Source organism: Kogia breviceps, chromosome 3 (assembly GCF_026419965.1).
Source record: "Kogia breviceps isolate mKogBre1 chromosome 3, mKogBre1 haplotype 1, whole genome shotgun sequence".
Taxonomy (NCBI): Eukaryota; Metazoa; Chordata; class Mammalia; order Artiodactyla; family Physeteridae; genus Kogia; species Kogia breviceps.
Window position 1 is genome coordinate 8113418 of NC_081312.1, and position 24430 is coordinate 8137847.

General features: G+C 38.3%; 1 protein-coding gene across 7 annotated transcripts in view; it reads right to left on the minus strand.

Moving 5' to 3' along the window:
- VRK1 (VRK serine/threonine kinase 1) overlaps positions 1-24430 on the minus strand; it is a 77456-nt gene that overhangs the window by 19232 nt on the left and 33794 nt on the right. For all 7 annotated transcript variants that reach the window (XM_059056925.2, XM_059056924.2, XM_067027789.1 and 4 more), the window contains 8 exons: positions 20416-20471; positions 12687-12756; positions 11408-11495; positions 7081-7189; positions 6869-6961; positions 4728-4860; positions 3579-3699; positions 3225-3283 (listed from right to left, as the gene is read on the minus strand). In XM_059056925.2, the coding sequence (XP_058912908.1) occupies positions 3225-3283; positions 3579-3699; positions 4728-4860; positions 6869-6961; positions 7081-7189; positions 11408-11495; positions 12687-12756; positions 20416-20471 (729 nt within the window). The remainder of the gene's footprint in view (positions 1-3224; positions 3284-3578; positions 3700-4727; positions 4861-6868; positions 6962-7080; positions 7190-11407; positions 11496-12686; positions 12757-20415; positions 20472-24430) is intronic.

A 24430-nucleotide genomic window follows, 5' to 3' on the forward strand; every position in this document is an offset into this window, starting at 1 on the left:
CACTGCTCTCCAGACTTGTATATCCACTGATTTCCACTGACTCATATCAAATCCCAACAATGCCAAATCCAACCTCCTGACCAACCCCTAGAACCTGTTCTCCCTGTGGTTTTCCCTGTCTTGGTTACTGAAAATTCCATCCTTCCACCACCTCAAGCCAAGAATCCTCTTCCCACGCCCCACATCCAATAAATCAAGAGATCATGTCAGTGCTACACACACACACGTATATACACATTCATTCATTCAGGTATTCATTAAGCACCCACCACATGCCAGGCATGATTCTAAATGCCTGGGTGCATGAGAAAAAAGACACAAAACTCCCTCCCTTCAACTTTCTTATCTGAAAAAGGGGATCTATAGAAAACCTAAAGCAAACATCACCAATTATGGTAAAATACTGAACACTTCCCTGATGAGAGAAGGAAATGGCAAGGAAGCCCGCTTGCACGGCTCCCATTCTGCATGAAAGTCCTGTAGCTTTCAGCCAGTGCAGTAAGGCAAGAAAAGAAACAGAAGGCATCATGAGTGGGATGGAAGATGTAAAACAGTTTATTCATGAACATGACAGTGTATGCAGAAAATCCTAAGGAATCTATAAAAAAACTTCTAGAACCAATATGTAAATTTAACAAGGTCACAGGATATAAGGTAAATATTTAGAAATCTATTTTACTTCTATATACTACCAACAAGCAGTTAGAAAAATAAATTTTAATAAAAATATATCACTTAACAATCACATCAAATACCTAGTAACAATTAGAATGAAAGATGGGCAAGATTTTTTCCAGATTAAAACTATAAAACACAGGTGACACAGAAACTGAGACCAAATTAAACAGAAGACATAAAGTATCAATAGTATAAAGATGCCAATGCTCCCCAATTAGTCCACAGAGTCCATGCAATCCCACTCAGAATTCCAGCAAATTGCAGAGGGACAGGATGTGTGCAGAACTGACAAGGTGATTCTAAAATGTACACAGATATACAAATGATCAAGCAAAACAGCGAAGTCAAGTGTAAAGAAGAAACAGTGCTAGAGGACTTAAACTACCATGTATCAAGACTTAAGATAGGGCTTCCCTGGTGGCGCAGTGGTTGAGAGTCGGCCTGCCGATGCAGGGGACACGGGTTCGTGCCCCAGTCCGGGAAGATCCCACATGCCACAGAGTGGCCGGGCCCGTGAGCCATGGCCGCTGAGCCTGCGCGTAAGACTTAAGATAAAGCTACAGTAATTAACACAGTGAAGAACAATGAAAGAGCCCAGAAACAGACTCACAAAAATCCACACCTGATTTAACACAAAGGCGGCATCACAGGGAAAGGCTGGTCTTTTCAAGAAGCTGCCGTGAACTCTGTTAACTATGCAAGGTGATAGATGTGTTAACTTATGTCGACCTTGGTAACCACTCTCCAATGTATACGCACAGGCAGGCACACCTCAGAGACATTGCAGGTTCAGTTCCACACCACCACAATACAGTATCACAATAAAGCAAGTCACTTTAATTTTTTTTTGTTCCCCAGTGCATATAAAAGTTATGTTTACACTATACTGTAGCCTATTAAGTGTGAAATAACGATGTCTAAAAAAATGTAGGTACCTTAATTTAAAAACACTTTATTGCTAAAAAAATGCCAACCATCGTCTGAGCTTCAGTGATTCATAGTTTGTTCGCAACAGTAACATCAAAGATCACTGATCACAAATCACCATAACAAAGAATAATAATGAAAAAGTTTGAAATATTGTGAGAATTACCAAAATGTGACACAGATAGGAAGCGAACAAATGCTGTTGGAAAAATGGCACCAACAGTCTTGCTCGACTCACGGTTGCCACAAATCTTCAATGTGTAAAAAACACAATATCTACAAAGTGCAATAAAGTGAACAGCGATAAAATGAGGTATGCCTGTATATCAAATCATCATGTTATACAATTGTATTTTTCAGTTATTCCCCAATAACGTTAAAAAGTAAATTAAAACATCCAAAAAAGGCAACAGTGGGAATTAATTTCACAGATGCGATACTGAGTGAAAGACAAAGAACTCCAAGAGAAACTAGAACGTTAAAAGTCCCTGCCCTCATGAAACTATCTATTTTGTTCACGCTATGATTCCATTTCTATACAGTTCAAAAACAAATCCTTAGTGTTGGAAGTTAGGCTAGTGATTCATTAGGCCTGTGGGAGAGGCTCGTGATTGGCAGGAGGCGCCAGGGGGTGTTCCTGAAAATGCCTGTTATTTCTAGATGTGGTTGGTAGGTTGCAAGTTTAAGAGGCATAAGGTCAGGGTAGACCTCCCTGAAAAGGAGATAACTGAGCAAAGGCTTGAAAAGACTTCTAAATATATCCAAACCGACCATTCCTCACTACCTGCACTGCTACTTCCCTTGCTTGGATTATTGCAGTAGCCTCCTACCAGCTCCTGTTTATACCCGGCCTTGCTTCCCTAGCAGTCCATCTTCAGAACAGGAGCTGGAGAGAGTTGCCTTAAAGACAGACAGTCGCGTCCCTCTTCTCCTCCAAACCTCACATGCTCCTGCTCAAAGTAAAAGCCAAAGCCCCATGATGGCTTAAAAGCAGGCATCCCTCAAATACACCTGGCACTCACGTTCCTTCTGTCTGGAAACGCTCTTCCCCAGCCTTCCCCAGAGCTCGCTCCCTATCTCCTTCCTACAACTATTCAATGGTCATCTCCTCAGTGAGACCATCCCTGGCCATCCTATTTACAATTCCAATCCACCTCCTCGCTTCACTCTCCAACCCATCCCCACACCCCCTAACTCTACTGGCTGCTTTCTTCTTTCTGCCACAGTACTAACCATGCAATATACTGTGAAATGCACTCGTTTGTTTACTGTCTGCCTTTCCCAACTAGAGCTTCATGAGGATAGGAAGTTTTATTTATTTTGTTCACTGGTGTATCCTTAGTGCCTAGAATGGTCCTTCGTACACAATAAAGCCTCAATAAAAAAAAAATAGTTGAATTGCTGAATGAAATTCAGTTCCATTACTGAAAGCACTGAAGAATAACTGAATAAGGCCCACGTGTGGCAAGGGAGGTGCCTGTTTCAGGAGAGCAGGCTGCGGTGCACTGATTACACTTAAGAATGCCGAAGCTCCTACATTAAGGGATACTCCAGACCTCAAGACTTCTTTTCTTGCAGAAAACAAGATCCCTACGAACATTCAAGAAGTCTTTTCTTACCTGGCTTGTTCTTCTCAGGAAAACATTTGTCCATCAAACCTGCAATATTTTCTCTGTATCTGTTAAAAATTAAAGGCTGAGTCACTGTTTGAAGCTTGATGCCATGGAAAGTTATTAATATTTAATAACAGTAAAAAGCACATTAAGCAGCATTGTGCTACATCCTAAATACGCTTACAGACATTCTTCTAAAATAAATTCAACAAAAGACCAAGGAATCTTACTGTTTAACAAGTACTTTCTTATTTCTACACTAGTATCAGTTAAAACTATAGTCCCCGTCAAGAAGTTCCGACTAAACATCTGCCTTATCATGATTTTGCCCAAAATAATTTATTATCAGTTTTCCTTTACCTAATTTTGGAATCTCTAACATAGTTGGGATCTTTCAAATTATCCTCCCAAGGAAGATGGCCACTAAGCCACTGGATCATGCAATAACCGAGGATTTCCAAGTCACCACGTCTTGATGGGGCTGTGAAACAAAAGAAGCAGATTCAGCACACTGAAACAATGTTTAAGGTAGAATTTCAGGTACATCTAAAGGAATAAGGTAAAAGGGTCAACTCTACAGTCTTGTTTTTCATCATCAAATCTTGACTCCATTTTGTAAAAAGCACCGAATACCGGGCAGTATAAAAGAAATAATTTACCTCCAACTAATAATTTACTTTAAAACCCAAATTGGCGGGCTTCCCTGGTGGCGCAGTGGTTGAGAGTCCGCCTGCCGATACAGGGGACACGGGTTCGTGCCCCGGTCCGGGAAGATCCCACATGCCGCGGAGCGGCTGGGCCCGTGAGCCATGGCCGCTGAGCCTGTGCGTCCGGAGCCTGTGCTCCGCAACGGGAGAGGCCACAACAGTGAGAGGCCCGCGTACCACAAAAACCAAAAAAAAAAAAAAAAAAAAAAAAAAACCCAAATTGGCAAACTCTACAGTTTCACACTGAGACTATTAGCCTAGGAAATAAATTATATAACAATGACACATTAAATAGTGCCCTTGGAAAATGTGAAGATGTTAAAAATGCTATAAGCTATTAAGAAGCCCAGAGAACTGGGGATTTGAGCTCCTCCAGTGTTGGGTACAGAAGAAAAAGCAACGACTGCTGAAGAAACAGGCCGACTTAATAGGTGACAAAATAAAAGTCTACCTGTTACAAAAGTTGTAGCTGCATAAGAAACTTACAGACTTTTAGGGGGAAAAAACCCCAGTATTCCAATTAAGCTAAATAAAAGCAAAAGAAAGCCTTATCGCAGCTGACTGAACTACCTCCACTACAGAAACCCTCGTGATCTTTGAAGGGTGGAAGGAAGACAGGGAGGGAACACAGGTGCCCTCACATTGCACAAATGTAGGAACCTAAGCTCTCCCTTCTTCTCCCAGCCTATCCTGCCTCTGCAATTCTGATGTACTTGTCTAAGTGTTTACTGCAGCAGAACTGTGTAGGAATTCAGCTGAAAGTGCTGGCAATGGATCTCCTGTTCAGGTGCCACCGACGTACCCACACCATTGTGCGCATCGATGCTGGTGAATTCAATCGTGCCATCGTGACATCTTTTGGGGTCTTCTTTGTATTCTTTGTGAATTCCTTCTGGGCAGTACCGATAAGCAAGGCCATAATCTACCAAGTATACCTACAAATGTCCAAACACCAAGACAAATTAAAGGCAAAATGACTACACATATACTCCTTTAAAGCCCAGAAACAGAACACTGTCACTTGAGGGTAGATTCATCCACAAGGCCATACTACAGCACCCCAAACAAGTTAGATCCAACACGCAAACAACAGCAAGCACTTAATGCTGAAAGACTTTTGAAAGAAAAACGTTAAATGGCCACGTAGCTATAGTGCACATATCACCTGACTTCTTTAGACAAGTGTGCGTTACACCTGTAAATAAACTTGCCTCCTCATTGTGAGCAAGGGTGATAAATCTGACACTTCTCCTTACAGCATCTAAGACAAAACTGGGCCCAGAGTGAACCATCAATACTTGTTGCAATACAACTGCTCCACACTGACTGTAAGACCCCTAACTTAGTTGACACATGCTATGTTAGTTATTCCCCTCTGTCTTCACTTATAAAATAATCAAACATCAGTTCACTTCATAAAAATATTTCACAGATTATAATAATGATCTGAAGAACTTTTAGATGAGGCTCTTAGCTACATTTAAATATTATATATTAAAGTCAAGTCTTCATAATTAGAACTAAATTTTAGTATTATAGATACACATATCTATGGGCATGTATGTGTATATCTGATTAGCATACAAAGCTAATAAATCTGGCTTTCCTCTATTCCAGAGCCACATATTACATCTCTAATTCTGGGTAACTGTCTCACAGATGTATGTAGCTGGTCACAGGAGGGAAATGAAGTAAAAATTTGGGGCTGGATCTAACACATACATCTAATACTAGAAAAATTACCCCATCCAAAACATATGCCCAAAGGATAACCAAGCTGCAAAAATACTTCCATCTAAACAAAAGGCAGCATGTTTTAGTCAACTGCGAATGGAAATAAATTATATTTGTATTTATTATACAAGTCCAGTCTACTTCAACTAATAGAATCCTTACCATTCAGGTTTCTAAACTATGTTTTGTTTGTTTCTTTGCTTGCTTATTTTTAACCTAAACACATCTAAAACAAGTTGCCTGGAAATTTTGTGACTGCCTTTAGGATTTCTCCATTAGCCTGCTCTAGACCAGAAACTTTCTTCTGTTCGGCGTATACAGATCCCTTACAGCTACTGTAACAGAGATGGGGAAGGGGAGGCAAATATATGAGAAGACAGGAAAACAAAGGGGAGCCAAAGGAAAAAGGGAAAACTAAGCAAGAGGAAGTCAAAGTTCGGTCTGAGACAAAGAAGGATAAAGTATGGCATATCGACATACACAGTTAAAATGCTTTAACATTCCTTTCCTATACAAGATCAAGTAAGAAGTGAGAACACACATGAAATGGATTAAATACACTATGTCAACGAAACTTTACTTTTACCAAAATCATGGAATCAGCTTCAAGAAAATTACAAATCCCTCTACTCCAACTAAACTGACCCAAAGAAAGGTATAATAACATTAGCTTTTCTCCTTTCCTTAAAAAATGAAAATTACAAAGTGAATGTAATAAGCTTAAAAAGTGCACATTTGAATTCCAAACCCTACAAAATTTAGACAGCTAAGATATTTCTGTAAACCAATTGATTTCAATAATCCACATGTGAAAGACCAAATTCTCCAAGTAACAGAACACTTACATTTGATGGATTTCTTGAACAAAGGAAATTTTAAAAATGACAAAGCAGAAAGGTAAACATAATTCATTGGTGCACTATGTAATTTTAAGCTTCCACCCTCAAATAGCTATTTGAAATTCATTTTGTATCACAAGTACTTCTTCTGAATATTATTTAGGGCAAAATAGCCAACTTGATAAAGTGCCAACAAATCGCATCAAAAATGTAGAATGTTAACTATATAAAAGTGTCAAGAAGAAATATTATTATTACCATACCTACTTGAAAAAGTAAAACTTCTGCATGGGTTCAAAAGTTCATAGCAACCATATTTGTTTTCAAACAACAGGTTTTAAACAGTAAAAAATTAAAGTTACAAAACTACCTGGTCAGGATTCTTGTAGCTGAGAAGAAGATTTGAGGCCTTGATATCTCCGTGTACGTACTCATGCTCATGAATATATTCCAGAATATCCAGCTATAAAAGCATCATACAGAATAAATTAATGCAGTACCTAACACCAACCAGCAGAGGACCGAGCTTCAACACAAGTAGCCTTTACTGGATTAAAAACGAGAAGAATGTAGCTCACATACAATTCTTAAGCTTAGCTGCAAGACAGTTTTCCGAGAAAACCTTTTGGCATTTGCTTCATATATTTTCTGAAGGTCACTCCCAAAGCGATCCATTATCATAAACCTGTAACTAAAGACAAACAAGAAAAGTCAATGAACACAACGTAACTCAGGAAAACCTATTTTGCACTGAGTACTCTCCTTTCAAAGTAATTTTTTTCAAGGCAATGTTTACTAAGAAAGTAGAGGGACAAGACAAGGAAAGAAAGAAGGAAGGAAAGACAAACATTTGAAACAAGTTCTTCCAACCAGAAATCTCAAAAGCTGTGAGAGCTTTCCTGTCTTGACTTTTACTTTATGGGCCTCCTGGTCTCAGCAAGTTACATGAGACAATAGTCAATGTCAGAAAACACCCACAGAGAGAAGACAACAGACACTTCACGGTAAAGATAAAATAATCTGAGTAAGATTGATGTCACTAATTTTTGTCATAGTTAATGTTAATTTATGTTTCTGTATATTAGCTTCCTGCCTGTGACTGTTCTCTATTTTAAAGGCACATTTTAGCAGTATTAACATTCTGTTAAAATCAGGACTGTCAAGAGGTGCTGTAACAATAGCTAAATGCAATAAAACTGCTTAAATGGTGTAAAAGAATTGTACACTAAGCACTCAACAAACAAGATTTGGGGAACAGTAAATGTCCTGGAAAAACATGAAGATTTTTGGTTTTGCCACAAACCAACTCTGTCCCCTTGGCCAAGTCATGTTTCTTCTTTGGGCCCCAATTTCCATAGGTGTCAAATGAGAGAGTAGGGCCTCATGCTTTCTAAGGTCTTTTCCAGCACCCAAATTCAAAGATTCAATAACCATGTGTTATATTTCAGTGTGTACTGAAAAACATCACCTAGCTGCAGTAACATGGTTCACCTTTTGCTCTGTGGACCACTTTTATCTTTATAGAGTTTTCCAGATTCTGAGTTGTCTAGTTAAACCATTCAATAAATCAATAAAAACCAAGAACACACCTATCTTCTAATGGGGATAAGATTAATAACCATCACAACAACAGCTGGCATTTGTTGAAGGGTTGGTATGAGAACAGCACTATTCTAAGCACTTTAGAGGTATCAGTGCATTTAAACCTCACATCACCCTGATGAGGGAGGAGGTCCCAGGAGCCCCATTTTACAGAAGGAAACTGATCATTAGTAATTTGTCCTCTAGCAAGTGCTGGATCCATGCTTCTGACCACCACACCAAACGTTATCGAAATAAATGAACATAAGTAGGACCCAAAAACCCCATTTATATATTTTAGGTTTCTAAGATAAAAATACAATATGAAAAGTTCAGTAAGGAAGGAAGAGCTAACATTTAAAAGACAACACGCGAAATAAAAAATTCAAGATTCTACCTATTTTTGAAGTGGAAGAGAATTAGAAATCTTTCTAAACATCTTTTAATAAAAGCATTAACGTCTATAGCGGTAAGTTGATTTGTCCAAAGTCATAGAATTAGTCAGTGGCAAAATGTCTTCATTCTTGTAAGATTTTCAGTACCCTGACCTCTAAAATATTAGAGGCAACAGTAATTTTGACTTCCTGACTTCCTCTGTACAACAGGTTCTGAGAGGTTGAGGGATGAGACCAAGGACAAATGTACACACTTGTTTTTACAAATAAGTGATGTGATTGTGTAATTATTATGAAATAATATGTAGGTAACAAGAATACAATCTCTGCTGTTACTCTGAAAGGGAGCAAAAGCACACTTGGTTAATTCAACCAGAGATCTATTAATGTATCACATGAAGTAAAACTTTGTTTTTATTCACAGATCACTCCACCACTGCTCTCAACAATCCCTTAATCGCCTCACCACATCTAAATTATACACATCAAGTGAAGCATGATTCTGAATACTGCAGATAAATTTTTACCACATTCTTCTGCAAGGATATGTCTACCACTGAGTACTAAAAGGAAAGCTACTTCTAAGTAACTCTTCTAAAGTAAAACCATCAATGAATGTATACTTTCCTGGGGACTTGGGATAAAACAATGCAAATAATGGGAATATATAAATCAGTATAAATTATTTAATAATGATAGCAGCTAACATTTTTATGAGTCTAACACTGTTCTAAGCACTTATATTCATATCACTTCAGATGAGTTACAGGGAAAAATTAAGGATTTCTGGCAGGGGAGGAGGGCTGGAAGGACAATCTTACTTTCTATTTTTTTACTTTTGTAAGAACTTAAATGAGGGAATTCCCTGCCGGTCCAGTGGTCAGGTCTTGGCACTTTCACTCATGGGGCCCCAGGTTCAATCCCTGGTCAGGGAACTAAGATCCCGTAAGACATGCAGCACAGCCAAAAAAAAAAAAAAAAGAACTAAGAGAACTAAAATGATTATTTTTAAGAGCTTCAACCTAAGAAGTAAATCAACATCTTATGGGTGATCAATGTTCCCGTTTACGAAATACTTCTAGGCACGCTGTGTTACAGAAGACACAGGCCGAGTTGTAAGGTCACCACAAGTCAATGGTGAGTCAGCTGTACCGCGAGGGTGTCTGTCCCTTTGTTCAAACACGTGCAGTAGCTTCCAACTACCTACTGCACACACGCCCCAAACAGCCCTTTCCTCCCCACCTTCATTACCTGCCTCAGCCTCTTTCTCCAAGTTATTTCCTTCTCTTTCTCATGTGTGCGCAAGTCCCCCCTTTCTTTGTTAAATAAAGATGGCCTATTATGCATAAAGTAATGTAATGTCTGAAAAAAAATTCATTAAAATAAAAAGAAAGATGGCCAAGAGGCCAGCCAGCAGGCCAGAAGCCTATTCTGACCCTGTGCTCATGTTACTCCCCACCCGAGATGCTATTCCTTCTCTACAGTGATTGTTTAAACCGGCAGTTCTTAATATTTAAGGGATTAAAGACCCCTTTGAGAGTAAAAGCTAACACACATATTCTAAGAGCTTTACATTTAATACCCCTTATTATGTGGACAGGTGTTACTCTATTTCACAGATGAGGAAATTGAGGCAAAAAGAAGTAACTTACCCAGTCAGACACATTTTAAGGGGCAAAACACAGATCTGAAACCAAGTGTCTGCCTCTAGTATCCTTACTCTTAACTTAATCCTTGCTCTATACTATTTCTCCAGAAAATTTCCAAAAACTATAGAAACTTGTCCCAGCAAAATCACATATAAAAAAACGTTCTCTCGTCATTCCAGGGTGTTTCCACGCTCCCTCAGAGGTGCCTGGGCTCCAGGATGAGAACCTCCTGGCGAACGACGCTGGCTGCCCCCCCAGCAGCTCCTCTGCTCTCCTTCTTCTCTGACAGAGCGCCACCCTGGTTCAGGCTTCCCCCCACTCAGCACTGTGATCACTCTGCCCTTGACAGTGGCTGGTTTAAGAATGAGCAGCGATAAAACTGGGACCAAGAAAGCATGGGGGGAAGTCCGCCAAGAGACCCCTGGGAAAGGCTTCCCTGCCAGGAAAGTGAAACTCACAAGAAGCAATCGCATTTTCTGCTGTTGGGTACTGTGTCTGCAGGCGAAGCCTAGAAACGGGCAGCCACCCTGAGACCATACAATGGAGAATTCATAGAGAACAAAGCCAAGAGGGCAAAAGGGCAAGATAAAGGAAGCTGGGCACTTGACAATTACTTAAGAGAGCTGAGTCGGTTTTATCTTTACCTGCAGCTGAAAGCATCCTAACCAATATACCCCATTTCCAACTAAATCTACTCTTCAAATCTCAGCTACCAGCATTGCTGAATGATGCTCCATTCATTCATTTAAATATTTTTAAAGTGTCAATTATGCATCAAAAGCATTGGAGGTTTTCTCCAACTCAACTCTGCCAGCAATATTCTCTCCATTCTGAACTCCTAAGACACGTTAAGAGTCAGCATCACACAATTTGGCACTTAACTGGCGTCTGGTTGTTTCATACAGCCTTGTTTTTTCTCTTCAGCTAGACTGAAACCTCACAAAGGTGGGCAGATTATGTATCTAACAGGAAATGCTCCCTTTTACATAAATAACATGGAATTTTCTGTTTGTTTGCTTATTTATTTTTAAGGAAAAAAAATAATGCAGGCAACTTGGCTTTGTTCCTACTTGTCAGCTGGGTTCCAGGCAGCTACTTCCACTCGGTACAAGTCCCCCAGACGAGAGAGAACACCTTGTTCATCTCTGTTGAACACATTCCACACAGCCCAGGTGAAGGCCAAGCAGTACTGTAGGTAGGTGCTCAGTACATAATTGTTGACTAAACAACTGAACCGCGAATGCTCAAAAAGGGAGAAGAAAAACAAAACATGCATATTTTTACCTTTTTCCATCTTTGTCATGTAGACCAGACCCCCAATACTTAGGGACACCCAGGTACTTCAGTTTATGGGTACGAATCCATTTCTGAACTACAAATTAAAACACATGCTTGTGATTTCAATTTTGTTATACATCAGCAATTTTTCTCAGAAAAATCAAGAACAGAACGCCTAAGATATACATGCAATAAGATTTCACCTTTATTCATAAAAAAAGAAAGTGAACAATACCTTGTACCCAACAAATGAACAGTACTTCACAATCAAATCATTTTTATTAACCCACAAAATTGTGTTATCCTGTCCTAAACATTGTCTTTAAAGTGAAAAATCGGCAAAAAACATTTTGTAAAAAGTCAAACCACATGCAATTACAATTAATATCTCCAATTATGTAAATGTTTACTTGTTTCCACAGAAAGACTTACTTTTTACACCTATCTAAAGGTTTTTTTACTTCATTCTAAAAGTCCTCAACCAGGAAATCAAGCTCAAGGAGAGACAGAAGCCCCTCGAGAGATTCCCAAGCCTGATACCATCCTACCAGGAGATTCTGTGGATTTTTAGAAGGGACGGAAGGTGAGAAGGGGATTGGAGGACAGGAGGACAAGGGTAGCTAGAAGAGGTCCTGCTCTCTCCCTTGATAGTCTTCTAGTTCACAAGGGATGGAATCCCTGCTAGTTATGGTCTCCAGAATTTAGAAAAACACTCAAAAAACGAATTGGAGATCCTTAAGCCATACTCATGGATTAGGGTTAATTCTCAACTTTTAATGATATTTCCTAAATCATATATTACTTATTAACTCTATATTATCAATATAAGTGAAATCTTATCATAACAAATCTGTTAAGAGATCAAAATTCTTTCATACAAATCTCATTTAAATAGAACTTATCTATGAAGTAAAAAATAACAAAACATCATAATATAAGATCCAATGATCTAGTCTTAGCTTAAACAAAACAAAACCAGTGGTCATTTTAAAAAGCATCATTTAGGGCTTCCCTGGTGGCGCAGTAGTTGAGAATCCGCCTGCCGATGCAGGGGACGCGGGTTCGTGCCCCGGTCCGGGAAGATCCCACATGCCGCTGAGCGGCTGGGCCCGTGAGCCATGGCCGCTGAGCCTGCGCATCCGGAGCCTGTGCTCCGCAATGGGAGAGGCCACAACAGTGAGAGGCCCGCAAAAAAAAAAAAAAAAAAAAAAAAAAAAAAAAAGCATCATTTAAAAAACATTTTTAAAAGGTCATTTTAAAAACATATGTGTACTGTATTTCTTACTTTGTTCTGGTTTGGCAGCTCGCTGGTAGAACTTTAATTCAGTAAAAAGAGGTCCATTGTCACTGGGTTCCTTAAAACAAAAGAGTTCATTAGCACAAGCAGTAGTTAAGATTACTGAGTAATTTTCAATGAACCTTCAAAAAAGATTAATAAATCAATTTTCTTTCCAAACAATACGATTTTGATACTTCAGTTTATAAAATGTTTAAGATTACGTAAAACTCTTCAAAAATGTCTCAGAAGAGTCCGTAAGTCTTATATTTCTCTCAAGTTCCATTTCTACATGTGATAAACTATACAAAATCAGATATACAGCTCAGTCTTTGCAGAAGTTTAAGAAAAATTGTTAACCTTATTTTCATCATTATTAAGCTTTCTCTTAAGTGAAGATCAGCACCCATGTTAACTGTTTCACCAAAGGGCTACAAGATATTTCTTAGATTTACTGAATAATAAAATTTCAATACCTGATTTAATCAATTAGTGGCAAAATCCCACTCTTTTCCTGTTTCTCATTACAATTTTATCTATTATCAAAACTGGCAGAAAACCAACCTTATCACAAAGAAGAGTGTTCTGGAACTCCCAGAGCAAACAAGTGCTGTCCATGTAACTGTATCCTTTCCTGACACTGATTCTCATGATTTTCAAACTAAGGAGCCCTACAATTTACTTCCCACATGATAATTTAAAGTCAAGAGGAAAATAAGGCTCAATAAGAATTGTTTTCCATCAACTTTACTAAACTACACTTGTTTCATATTCTTTTTTTTTTTTTTTTTTTTTTGTGGTACGCGGGCCTCTCACTGCTGTGGCCTCTCCTGCTGCGGAGCACAGGCTCCGGACTCACAGGCCCAGCGGCCACGGCTCACGGGCCCAGCCGCTCCGCGGCATGTGGGATCTTCCCGGACCGGGGCACGAACCCGTGTCCTCTGCACCAGCAGGCGGATTCCCAACCACTGCGCCACCAGGGAAGCCCCTTGTTTCATATTCTTAAGGGATATTAACAGTTAAAATTATTTGCAGACTCTTATATTCACAAAAAGCTATTTGACAAATGAGAAATATCAGCCGGTTGGGAGTTCTGCCTTGTTAAATACATCTGGAGTGGTGAGAAAGATCTTATAATTTTGTGGACTTTTTATACAGTAAACTTTGTCTAAGACTGATTAATACTTGTTTGATATTTTATGTTGATATTATCTTGTTTATTGAGAATCTGAGAAAAATGTTGAAAAGTAGCAAAAACCTCAAATAAGGAAGCTAACATTTCTCAACTAACCTTGGGGCTGCTTTCCTTTTAGGAAGTACGGGAAGAAAGTTATTTTGGACAGAATATCTGTGTAACTGGAGTTCCAGGGTCAGTGGAGCAGTAGAAGTGATAAATGAGGTCTACTACCTTAACTGAGAGAAAATTGGTGAAAATACATAGGTTTCTGCTACGGGAGATGCCTTTTGCAGATACATAAAATATGTTCACCTTTTTGTATTCAAGATACTCTCACTCTCACAGAAGTTAATTTTGCTCCTTAAGGGTTAAACAGAACTACTCTAAATGCACAGTTCTAATATCTCAGATTTCTTATAGTTCAGAAAAACAGGAATCCCTAGTTAAAGTACTTATAGGAAGATTGATTAGGCAATATGCAAAGAGTCAGGCCGCAGCCAGTTAAGAATATTGGACAGCAAAAGAGCAACATATATAGCACTGGGATCAGAACCCGAAAATAAGCTAGCCTTGTTTGTTACAAGTAAGTATACTTTACAGCCCAGCCTTGGAAGAGAATGGTATACAAGGGTTTGGCATGTCATTACCCCTTAAGAAGTAAAAACTAACCAATGCACTAAGGTATGCCAAATCTCTAATTTGTGGACTCATTACCTTGAGTTTCACCATAACCTGTGGTTCCTTTCCTTGCAGCAGTGGGAGCTAGACAGACACCTGTGCATGTTTAGAGCCCACGGCTGAGAACAGGCCTTCAGCAGGAGTAACAAACTCAGTGTAAGAATGAAAAAAAGAAATTGAAATTCAGGAAAGGAATTTTGGTAAAGTTACTCTCCAAAGGCTAACTTTTAGAGTAGCTCATTAACACAATTCAGGTCTGAAAGGGGTTTTCCTAAGACTAATCCTGGCTTATTACCATCAGTATAAAAGTCTGATTTATTCAGTTTCAATCTATGTCATATCAACTTTAATTCTCAAGCTTTCCTTCAGGCAATAATTTATTAAACTTACAGTAATGAGAATCAACCTATATAAATCAGGCTATTATATTGAAAGCCCCATTACAATGAAGGCTCTTTGAGCTCATTTCATACTTTTTCTAATCCAATAAGATTCCATTATAACCAAATAAAGGAGCTACTTCCTTGGCATTGCACTTGAGCCAAAGCTAGCTATTTCTGTTAAAGAAAATACCTTAACTCATAACTAAAATTTTATTAACATATTTCAAATCTAAAATACTTTGCCAACTCTGTAATAGCCAAGATTTAGAAAAGAAATTGGGACTGACATTTTAACTAGAATATCACTAAACGTTTCTTTAAGACTTCTAAGTGTCAAAATGAAGATGACAACAGAAAAAAGATTAAAATGTGATATATTTCAATGGCACCATCTAAAAGCAACTGGCTGCCATTTAAAAATGAAGCTGTATAAAGTTTCTCCTTCCTACCAAAGAATTATGAGATATGAATTGAAAATTCAGGTCACTTCTCATAACATCAATGAGGGAAATTAAACATCAGCCTGCAAACTTTTTTCCAGAGAACTTCGGAACACAGATTTCTATCAGTACATGTTGGAAAAGGACTATGATGTAAAGAACTGTTAGAATACAAGATCCAAAAGCCTGGCCTCCACCTCCAGTTCTGCTATTAGCTCACTGGCATGACTGCAAAGGGTGATTGAAAGAGAGCTAATTTATTATACAATTCATTAACCAGAAATCACAAGAGGAAATGTCTCTCCTTGCATTATCCAATATTTTAATGATCAATTTACCATTTCTCTCTGCACATTTACTTTCCTGAACTAAAATACAGAGAGTGTCTCCCAGTTATCCAGAGGCAGAGAATACAAGTTTGCCATCTCTTGTGACCTAGCACCACGACTCCAAGGCTGCTCCTGTAAATCAGTAAGGATTAAGGCCCTAAACAAAACCAGACACAGTCATTCGGGAGGAGAGAAAATGTACTTAGTATGTACCGAAACACCTATCTTAAATATGTTAGTCTTAACTTCATTTCAAGACCAAACGTACGAAATGTGTGGGTTAGTATTTGGAGCTCCTTCACAGAGCAGATATCCGTATTAGAAGCGACCAAATGTTCTAACAAGTCTTCCACATTAACATGGAAGTCCCACCAGAAGCACAGGGTAGCTGGTGCCGCTACTGAATAAAAGGATCCCACACAAAGGTAAACATGAGCATGCGCACGGGAGTCCACTGAAACAATTACGGTGCTCTGTGCAACAGACTCCACCAGCGGTTCTCAACCTTGATGCACAAAAGAATCCCTTGAGGAGATTTTACTAGAAATACCAATAACCAGGCCCTGTACCCAGAGATTCTAATTATCCTGTAGAACGAGAGCTGAGAACCACTGTTTGATTTGATACGCTATTACACTATTAAGTCTCATTTCACATTAAAAATCAATTTGCCTTTGATTATTTCTTAAATAACATTTGCTGAGTTTTTTTCTTTCTCTAAAGATAAAATACGTGCTCACTTTAGAAAATCTGAAAATATTTTGATATATTTTCTCCATATACAGCTATTTTATAAAATTACCTCTATACCATACATAATTTTGTATCTTGCTTTTTTGGGGGAATTAATTATGAAATTTCCCCAAAGAGTAGTAGTACATGTTCTTTGAAAACATGATATTCAATAGCTTCTGAGGTTAAAATGGCAAGTGTTTGTAAATAGTTCTGATTTTAATACTGGAAAGAAGTGATAATCATTTTATATATTTCGTGAACCATTTAGACTTTTAATACTACAAAGCTCTGAGAATATAAGAACTGCAGAATAGTGACGGACAGAGCTATGGCAACGCCTATCAGAAGCGAAGGTAGATCATGCCTACAGGCCTGCACTAAAAGGCAAAGACAGAGGCAGAGTAGGTGGCATCAGGAAGTTGCAAGGTGGTAAGCAATTATGCCTAAAAAGTTTTCAGAAGGATAACATAGGCATTTAAGGGTGGCATAAAGAAAACAAAATTTAAAACAAGGTCCTTATCATCAAAAACTTAAAATCCAGTTAGGGAGATAAAATAAACACATAAACTAAAACAAGTAGTGGCCTGAAAGGATATTAGCAAGTGAAATTGTAAAATAAATGGAAATAGAATGAGTGCTACAGAGGTTTAAAGGAGTTCAGAAAAGACAGGTATTAGGGAAGAAACAAGCAAACAGCAGTCACTAAACGGTCCCTTAGAGAGGAAAGAAAAAGTCAACATTGTTTTGTTTATGGCATTCTTCCAGGATCACAGACAAACCACAACTTTGAAAATGTTACTGAAATATTAAATGCAAAAGAGTAACCAACTGAATATTTATCATTGTCCTAATTACAAAGAGTAATATAGGCTAATGGAAAGAGAACTAAATTAGGAGACGAGAGACAGAGTACTGAACTAGGTTTTAAACTTAGAAATATAAAGTAATTTGCTACCTTAAGCAGTTAGGAAATACTTGTTTCTACCCATTCTCTTTCATAACTCTGTAAGTGAAAAAGATTGTAGAAGTAAAGCTACATACATTGAATAACAAATAAAACACTTAGGATTACTCATAAGGAAGAAGAATATTGTCATTTTAAAATAGAACACAATTTAAAGAAGCTCAGGTTATACAGAAGAAAAAAGACATGGTGACACAGCAGCCCCACCTATGAGACTCGGCTCAGGCACACTTTCCTTCAGGGACACAGAAGCGACTGTGCAGGGGAAGGAGCTGCCACGCGGTCAGGTCAGAGGGAACTGCGTTTTCTGAACCTCATGAGGGTGAGAAGTCATAAGGGGACTTGCTTCCTCCTCACAATGGACACTACTTAAAGATCCTAAAAAGGAACTCATCTTACCCATAGATTTTAATATTTTAATCTGTCATATCAAAGACAAATGCAGATAATATTCCATGCAAATTCCATGCAAATGACCCAATTTAACAGTAAGAACTTTTGTTCCTCTGATATAGCAGCAAACTAAATATTTCAAAAGGCATGTTATTCACTACTTCATGAAAAGGCATGAAGAAAAGTGAACTAGCAGGGGAAACAAACCAATAACCGCCCCCCAAAGTTACTAGCGTTACTTCTACGTACAGGCATGTGGAATAGCTGGCATCCAATTAGCCCTCCTACTGTAAACAAATACAAAAATTGGACAAAATATAAGAAATTACTATTCTCATACATTAGACAAAATAGGCAGTATAGGACTGTGACTTCTAAAGACAGGAAACAAGCAAAGTGAGCCCCATGACAGGACACTTAAGATGCTGTGTGGCCAGAAGGGGAGACCAAACCCAGTGCACCAACAACCCTGACACCAACACCGATGAGATGAGCAATGTTTCAATCTTCAGAATATTAGAAAAAAACTAAAGACCAATATCCCTCATGAACAAAAAATAAAAATCCTTAACAAAATATTAGCAAATCAATTCCAGCATTATGTAAAAAGCATAATACATCATAACTAAGCGGAGTGTATGTTGAGAATACAAAGTTAGTTCACCGCTCAGCTATCAATCAATATAACTGCCACATTAACAGAATTAAGGAAGAACATCCTATGATCCATCTCAGTAGATGCAGAAAAAGTATTCAGAAAGTAAACAGGCAAACTACAAACTGGGAGAAAAGATTTACAACATATATATCTAAGAAAGAACTTTATCCAGAACAACTCTCTCACTACCAAATTATAAAAAGCAAAACAACCTAGTTATTAAAAAAAAAGGGGGGGGGGGCGTGTTGACCACAGAAGACCTAAGAGGCACTCCACAAAGGAAAATATATGAATGGCCAATAAGCATGATGAAAAAGTGCTCAAAGTCAGTCATTAAGTAAATATAAACTACAACTACGAGACACTACTGTACTACTGATATCATGGCTAAAACAAACACACCCGACAGCTCCAAGTGTTGAAGGGGGACATGGAGCAGCCAGACTCTCATACATAAAATGGTGAAAACCACTTTGGAAATCTGTCTAGTACTTCTTATAAATTTATAAGGTATTGATCCAAGAAAAACAAAAATACTTGTACAAGAATGTTTATAGAAGCTCTATTCGTAACAGCCCAAAACTGGAAACAACCCACATGTCCATCAACAGGAGATGGAAAACAAACTCTAGCATGGCTATGATATGATATTACCGAGCAGTAGAAGTGACCAAGCAATGGGAATGCCAACAATATAAACGAGCCTTAAAACACTATGTTGAATGTAAGTAATCAGAGACAAAACAGTATAAATGCCATTTATACGACATTCTAGAATAGGAGTAACTAATCCACAGCTAAAACAAAACCACAAAAAACCATAAAAAACCTCAGACAAATGGTTTCCTCCAAGGGTGTGGGAAATTAGGGGTTTGACCAGAAAAAGACAAAAGTAATATTTTGGGGATGATGGAAATGCTCTCTATTTTAATAGGGGTTGGGGTATACAGGTATATGCATTTGTCAAAAGTATTCAAATTGTGTTTATTTATTTCCTTGTAAAAACTATGCCTGAATAAAAAGTTGGTGAAAACAATCACTAAAACAATTCAGGTCCAAAAGAGTTATTAACTCATAAGAGATCAAATATATTCTCTTTAAAAAAGAGAGTAAAATAAAACAAATCAAACCAAAAGACCTTGGGGTGATTCTAATTCGAAAATCTGTAGCCTTTAGGAAAATAAAGCAGGGTGAGGGGACTTATGTGGTAATTTGCCCAAATAACAGACCCTGTTACCTCCTCTATTTAACATGTTCTTCACATGTATTAAAGAACTTTGAAAGAGGGGACTTACAAATGTTGGCAAGCAAAAAGATGCGTACTACCCTGCACACTAACAAAAAAAACAGTAGTTAAAATGCTGTTGAGTGCACCAACATATAAATTGATCCGGCTACTCAGAGCATGCCTATGTTACACAGGATACTGTCTACCTTCACTCGTTACAAACTAATTTCAACGTCAGTATAGCAAAAAGAAGTTTCAAAGTGACCACAAATAAATAATTTCATTTACTAAAATGAAAGGGGAGGAAAGATAATTGGAAATAAAAAGAAAAAATTGACCAAATGTAAGTTCAGAAGCAAATGCAAGATAAAACACAATAAAATTTCATTAAAGTAGTACAGTCTTGCAGGATATAAATATAAAAAGCATCTCATCCGTTGTAAATACAGCTGAAATAAAAAGAATGAGCCGAATATTTTTATTCAACATCTGCAAACCTCCAGGCTTTCACTCAATTTTTCCACAGATACTGGTGCCACTCTAATTCAAAAGAGAGGGGAGAGAATTTTTGAACTCAAATTATTTAAAACTATAAAGCTACTTTTGTGTCTCATTTAATATTTATGAAACATTACTAAAAATGTAGTACCTTATGGTTTAATTAATTCTAGTTATCAAAAAGCATGTTTTACAAAATAAATACTACAACTAAATCAACAGAAAAGAAAACGGTCAGCTGCAATATTTCCTTACCACTTTTACAACACAGGGTGCATCGCTGCCCACCGATTTTGAAGAATTCGTATCAGCTGTTTGAAAAAGTGACATATATAATATCAGAACAAGAAGTAACATTATTACAAATAGCCTGTTACTAACCATTTATTAGTATTTAGATCTGTGTATCTATAACCTCTTAATAGAATAAATTTCAGTTCCCAAATATGTGTCTCAGGATATCATTACTGTATATTTCATCAATTTTAAAACTTCTTTTCATGATTTAACTTGTCTGAAATTGGAAGGCATCTTAAAATTGCTATCTTCAACATGATCATCAATTAAGTATGAAAAAACTGAGTTAAAGATTTCTTTAATTCAAAAGTACTCATGGCCTTTGATATGCTAATGTATGCTGTGAATTCCCAAAAGGATGATAACTGATACAATTTCTTAAATTTAACAAACTGGGGAATCCTTTTAAGAAGGAGCATTAGGAAGGTAAGAAAAGAGGGAGCTAAAGCTCTAAAAAACATTCGTTTGGGAGAAAAAATTTCCTCAAGATCAACAGTTCAGGATACTGGCACGAGAACTTTGAACTGCCATCCAGAGTAATTTTAATGTGGTATCATTTTACTCCACGCAAATAAAGAAGCACAGTTGCCCTGAAATGCTGAATTAGGAATATAAGGTTGCCCATATCCATTAAACACATTATTTTTTACCAGATACCTACTACATGCCAGTTTCTAGGAAATGGATTTAGCAGTGAACAGGAAAAAACAATCTCTACTCTTATGAAACTAACATTTCAGTGGTAGGACACAGACAACAATTAAAATATCAAGTATGTTTGATGTGAGTAAGTGCTAGAGAGGAAAAATTAAGCAGGAAAGGAAGGCAGAGAATGTTGCAAGTTAGTAAGAGAAACCTCACTGACAGGGTGTCATTGACCAGCACAAAGGCCCTGATGCAGTTGGAGAAGAGTAAGTGAGGTGGAAAGTAACAGGGGTCAGATCAGAAAAGCAACAGAGAACAAGCAAATACAATGAACTTGATAGGTGACCTAAAGCTGCTGCTATGAATGAGATGGCGAGCCACTGGAAGATTCTGAGAGAGGAATGGTAAGAGCAGACTTTGCTTTTCTAAAGAATTCTCCGGGCGGCTTTGTGGAGAATGGAGGCTGGAGGGCAAGGGCAGAAGCGGGGAGATCAGTCAGGCTACTACAATACTCTCGGTGAGAAATGCTGGTGGCTTGAACCAGAGTGGTAGCAGACAGGGCGGTGATAAACGGTCAGATTGTGGATGTATTTTTAAAGAAGAGCCAACAAGATTTGCTCATGAATTAGTTATAGAGGATAAGAGGGGGAAAAAGAGATAAGGATGACTCCAAGTTTTTGGCCTGAGCAGCTGGAAAGAAAAAGTTGCTACTCACTAAGACAGAGAAAATTGCAGGAGGAGCTGGTGCTTTGGGCTGTCTTAAGTTTGAGATGCTTATTAAACATCCAAGTTCAGGTGTTAAATAGGTAGCTGACATACAAGTCTTGAGTTCAGAAAAGTGGTCCAAGTTGGAGAAAGAAATTTGAGAGTCATCAAGATAGAAATGCTATTCATTTAAAGCCATGAAAATGGAAGAGCCCCTAGGGAATGAGTGCAGACAGAGAAAAGAAGAAATCCTAGGACTGAGCCCTAAGGCATTCTCACATTAGAAGCTGAAGAGATGAAGAGGGACAGGCAAAGGAAACCAAGAAACCACCAATCAGCTGGGAAGCAGCAGTATGTGAAAAGGCTGAAGCTAAAATACTTCAGACTACAGAAGGAACACCAAGTCATAAAAATGGCTAAATGGGCAAATGAATAAGTCTGAGCTCCTTAAGGAACAGCCCCAAGGAACACATCACTTAGATACTGAATTAATAATAAAGCAAGGTTAAATTTTTTAAAATCAGCATTTAGTGCACAAAATATTAAAATAAGTGTAGCATTCCAATAAGACTGCACAATTTGAAGTTCAATCATTCATTCAAACAACACATACTGCAAAATATGCCAGGCAATAGGAAAACAATAAGAAGAAGAACTGTCTCACTGCCAAGGAGGACGTGTTTATTCTGGAAGAAAGCAAAGTAATTTCAGGGCAGCATGGAAAGTACTATGAAAGGGTTAACAGAGGGGCATTATACACAGGTAGCACCTGCCCGAAGCTCAGCTTTGGAAAGATGAAGCAAAAGAAGAATCACGCACAAAGATCAAGAGGCAAAGAGCAGCATGAGCGTCAAAGAACAGATTTTGAGGAAATAAAAGGGATGAAGAGAAAAGTTACATAGGGACCAAACTGCATGAAGGGTCTGGTATGCCATTCTCAAAGTTTGATGCTTTATCCTAAGGGCACTGGGGAGCCATTAAAGAAGTTTAAATAGACTAGATCACTCAAGCCACAGCATGAACAATACGATGCGAGGGGGCAAGGCTGAGCAGAGAAAATTCACAGCCCTAGTGAGAATCCAGACAAGACATGAAAATCACCTGCACTAAGGCAGTATCAGCAAAGATAGAGAGAAATCAATGGATCTGAGAAGTCAGACAGTTAAAGCAACAGGACCAGATGAAGTACCAGGAATATGAGTGAAGCAATACTTGAAAATGCCTTCCCAGTCTGGCTTGAGGGGTGTCATTCATTCAGATACTCCTCTCCTGATCATAAGAGGATCACGAGATGAAAGAGGATGATACAAATTTTAGGCATGCCTGTGGGTCATCCAAACAGAGATTCCTTATAGGCCACTCACTGGCTATGGGCTTGGACTCAGGGGATCACGTCCTTAGCTACAGATAAAAGATCTGGAAATCAGCAGTAAAGCATCAGTAACAGAAGCCAAGAGACTCAATGAGATCACTCGGAGAGACTAAACAGAAGGAAAAGTGAGCCAAGGAAGGAAAGCTGGAGAACACAGAAGTACTTACAAAGATGACTTAGCATATCCAGAGAGGTAGGAGAAAAACAGAGGTGAAAGTATGTTATCATGAAAGACAATGGAAGCAATTTTTATGTGAAAGAAAGATACAGTATCAAATGCTGCAGAAAGTATCTAAACAAAATTCAGAAGCAACCTTTTAGCAAAAAATTATGATTAGAAATTGCTGATGATCTTGAATATGGCTGTTATGGTGGCAGTGGGCACAGACAGATAAAGTGGAGGCAGCAGTATTAAAGCAAATCCCTTCTCCAGGTTGATCGATCCAGTTTTTATTTTATTTTATTTTATTTTATTTTATTTTTTGCGGTACGCGGGCCTCTCACTGTGGTGGCCTCTCCCGTTGTGGAGCACAGGCTCCGGACGCGCAGGCTCAGCGGCCATGGCTCACGGGCCCAGCCGCTCCACGGCATGTGGGATCCTCCCGGACCGGGGCACAAACCCGTGTCCCCTGCATCGGCAGGCAGATTCTCAGCCACTGCGCCACCAGGGAAGCCCAATCCAGTTTTCAAAAAGCAAAGTTTTATCACAGAAATTTGTCAAACCATTAGATTTAAAAAATATTATTAGGTGGCACTTTCTGATGATAAATACAAACACAAATAAAACAGCTAGCACACATGCAAAGCAAGTTGCAAATTTGCCAAAGGTTACAAAAGCAAACTAACTAATACAAAATGAAGAATTTACTTGCTTTAAGACAAGTTCCCATCCCTAATATAGGATGTCCTAAGTCCACACATTCTGTGGTAGGGAGAGCTTATATAATCTGCCATCTCTAAATCACAAGGTCAAAAATATATACCTGGCTAATATAGCCCTAACCTTTTATGATTTATGAGGGCTTTCGGCTTAAGTGAGATAGCCTAGTTCACTGGAATGGGTTTGGTTCCAAACAAAACTAAAGAATCAACAACTATTTCCCCAAAGACAGGTGCCACTAACCTAGAGAGATTATAAAATACAGTAAAGCGCTGGTTTTTAAACTATGTTTCATGAACATACCTCTAGAGGCTGCGGCTAACCAACTACAGCCCATTGGTCCCCGTTGAGTCAGACACCTCTTGAGTAAG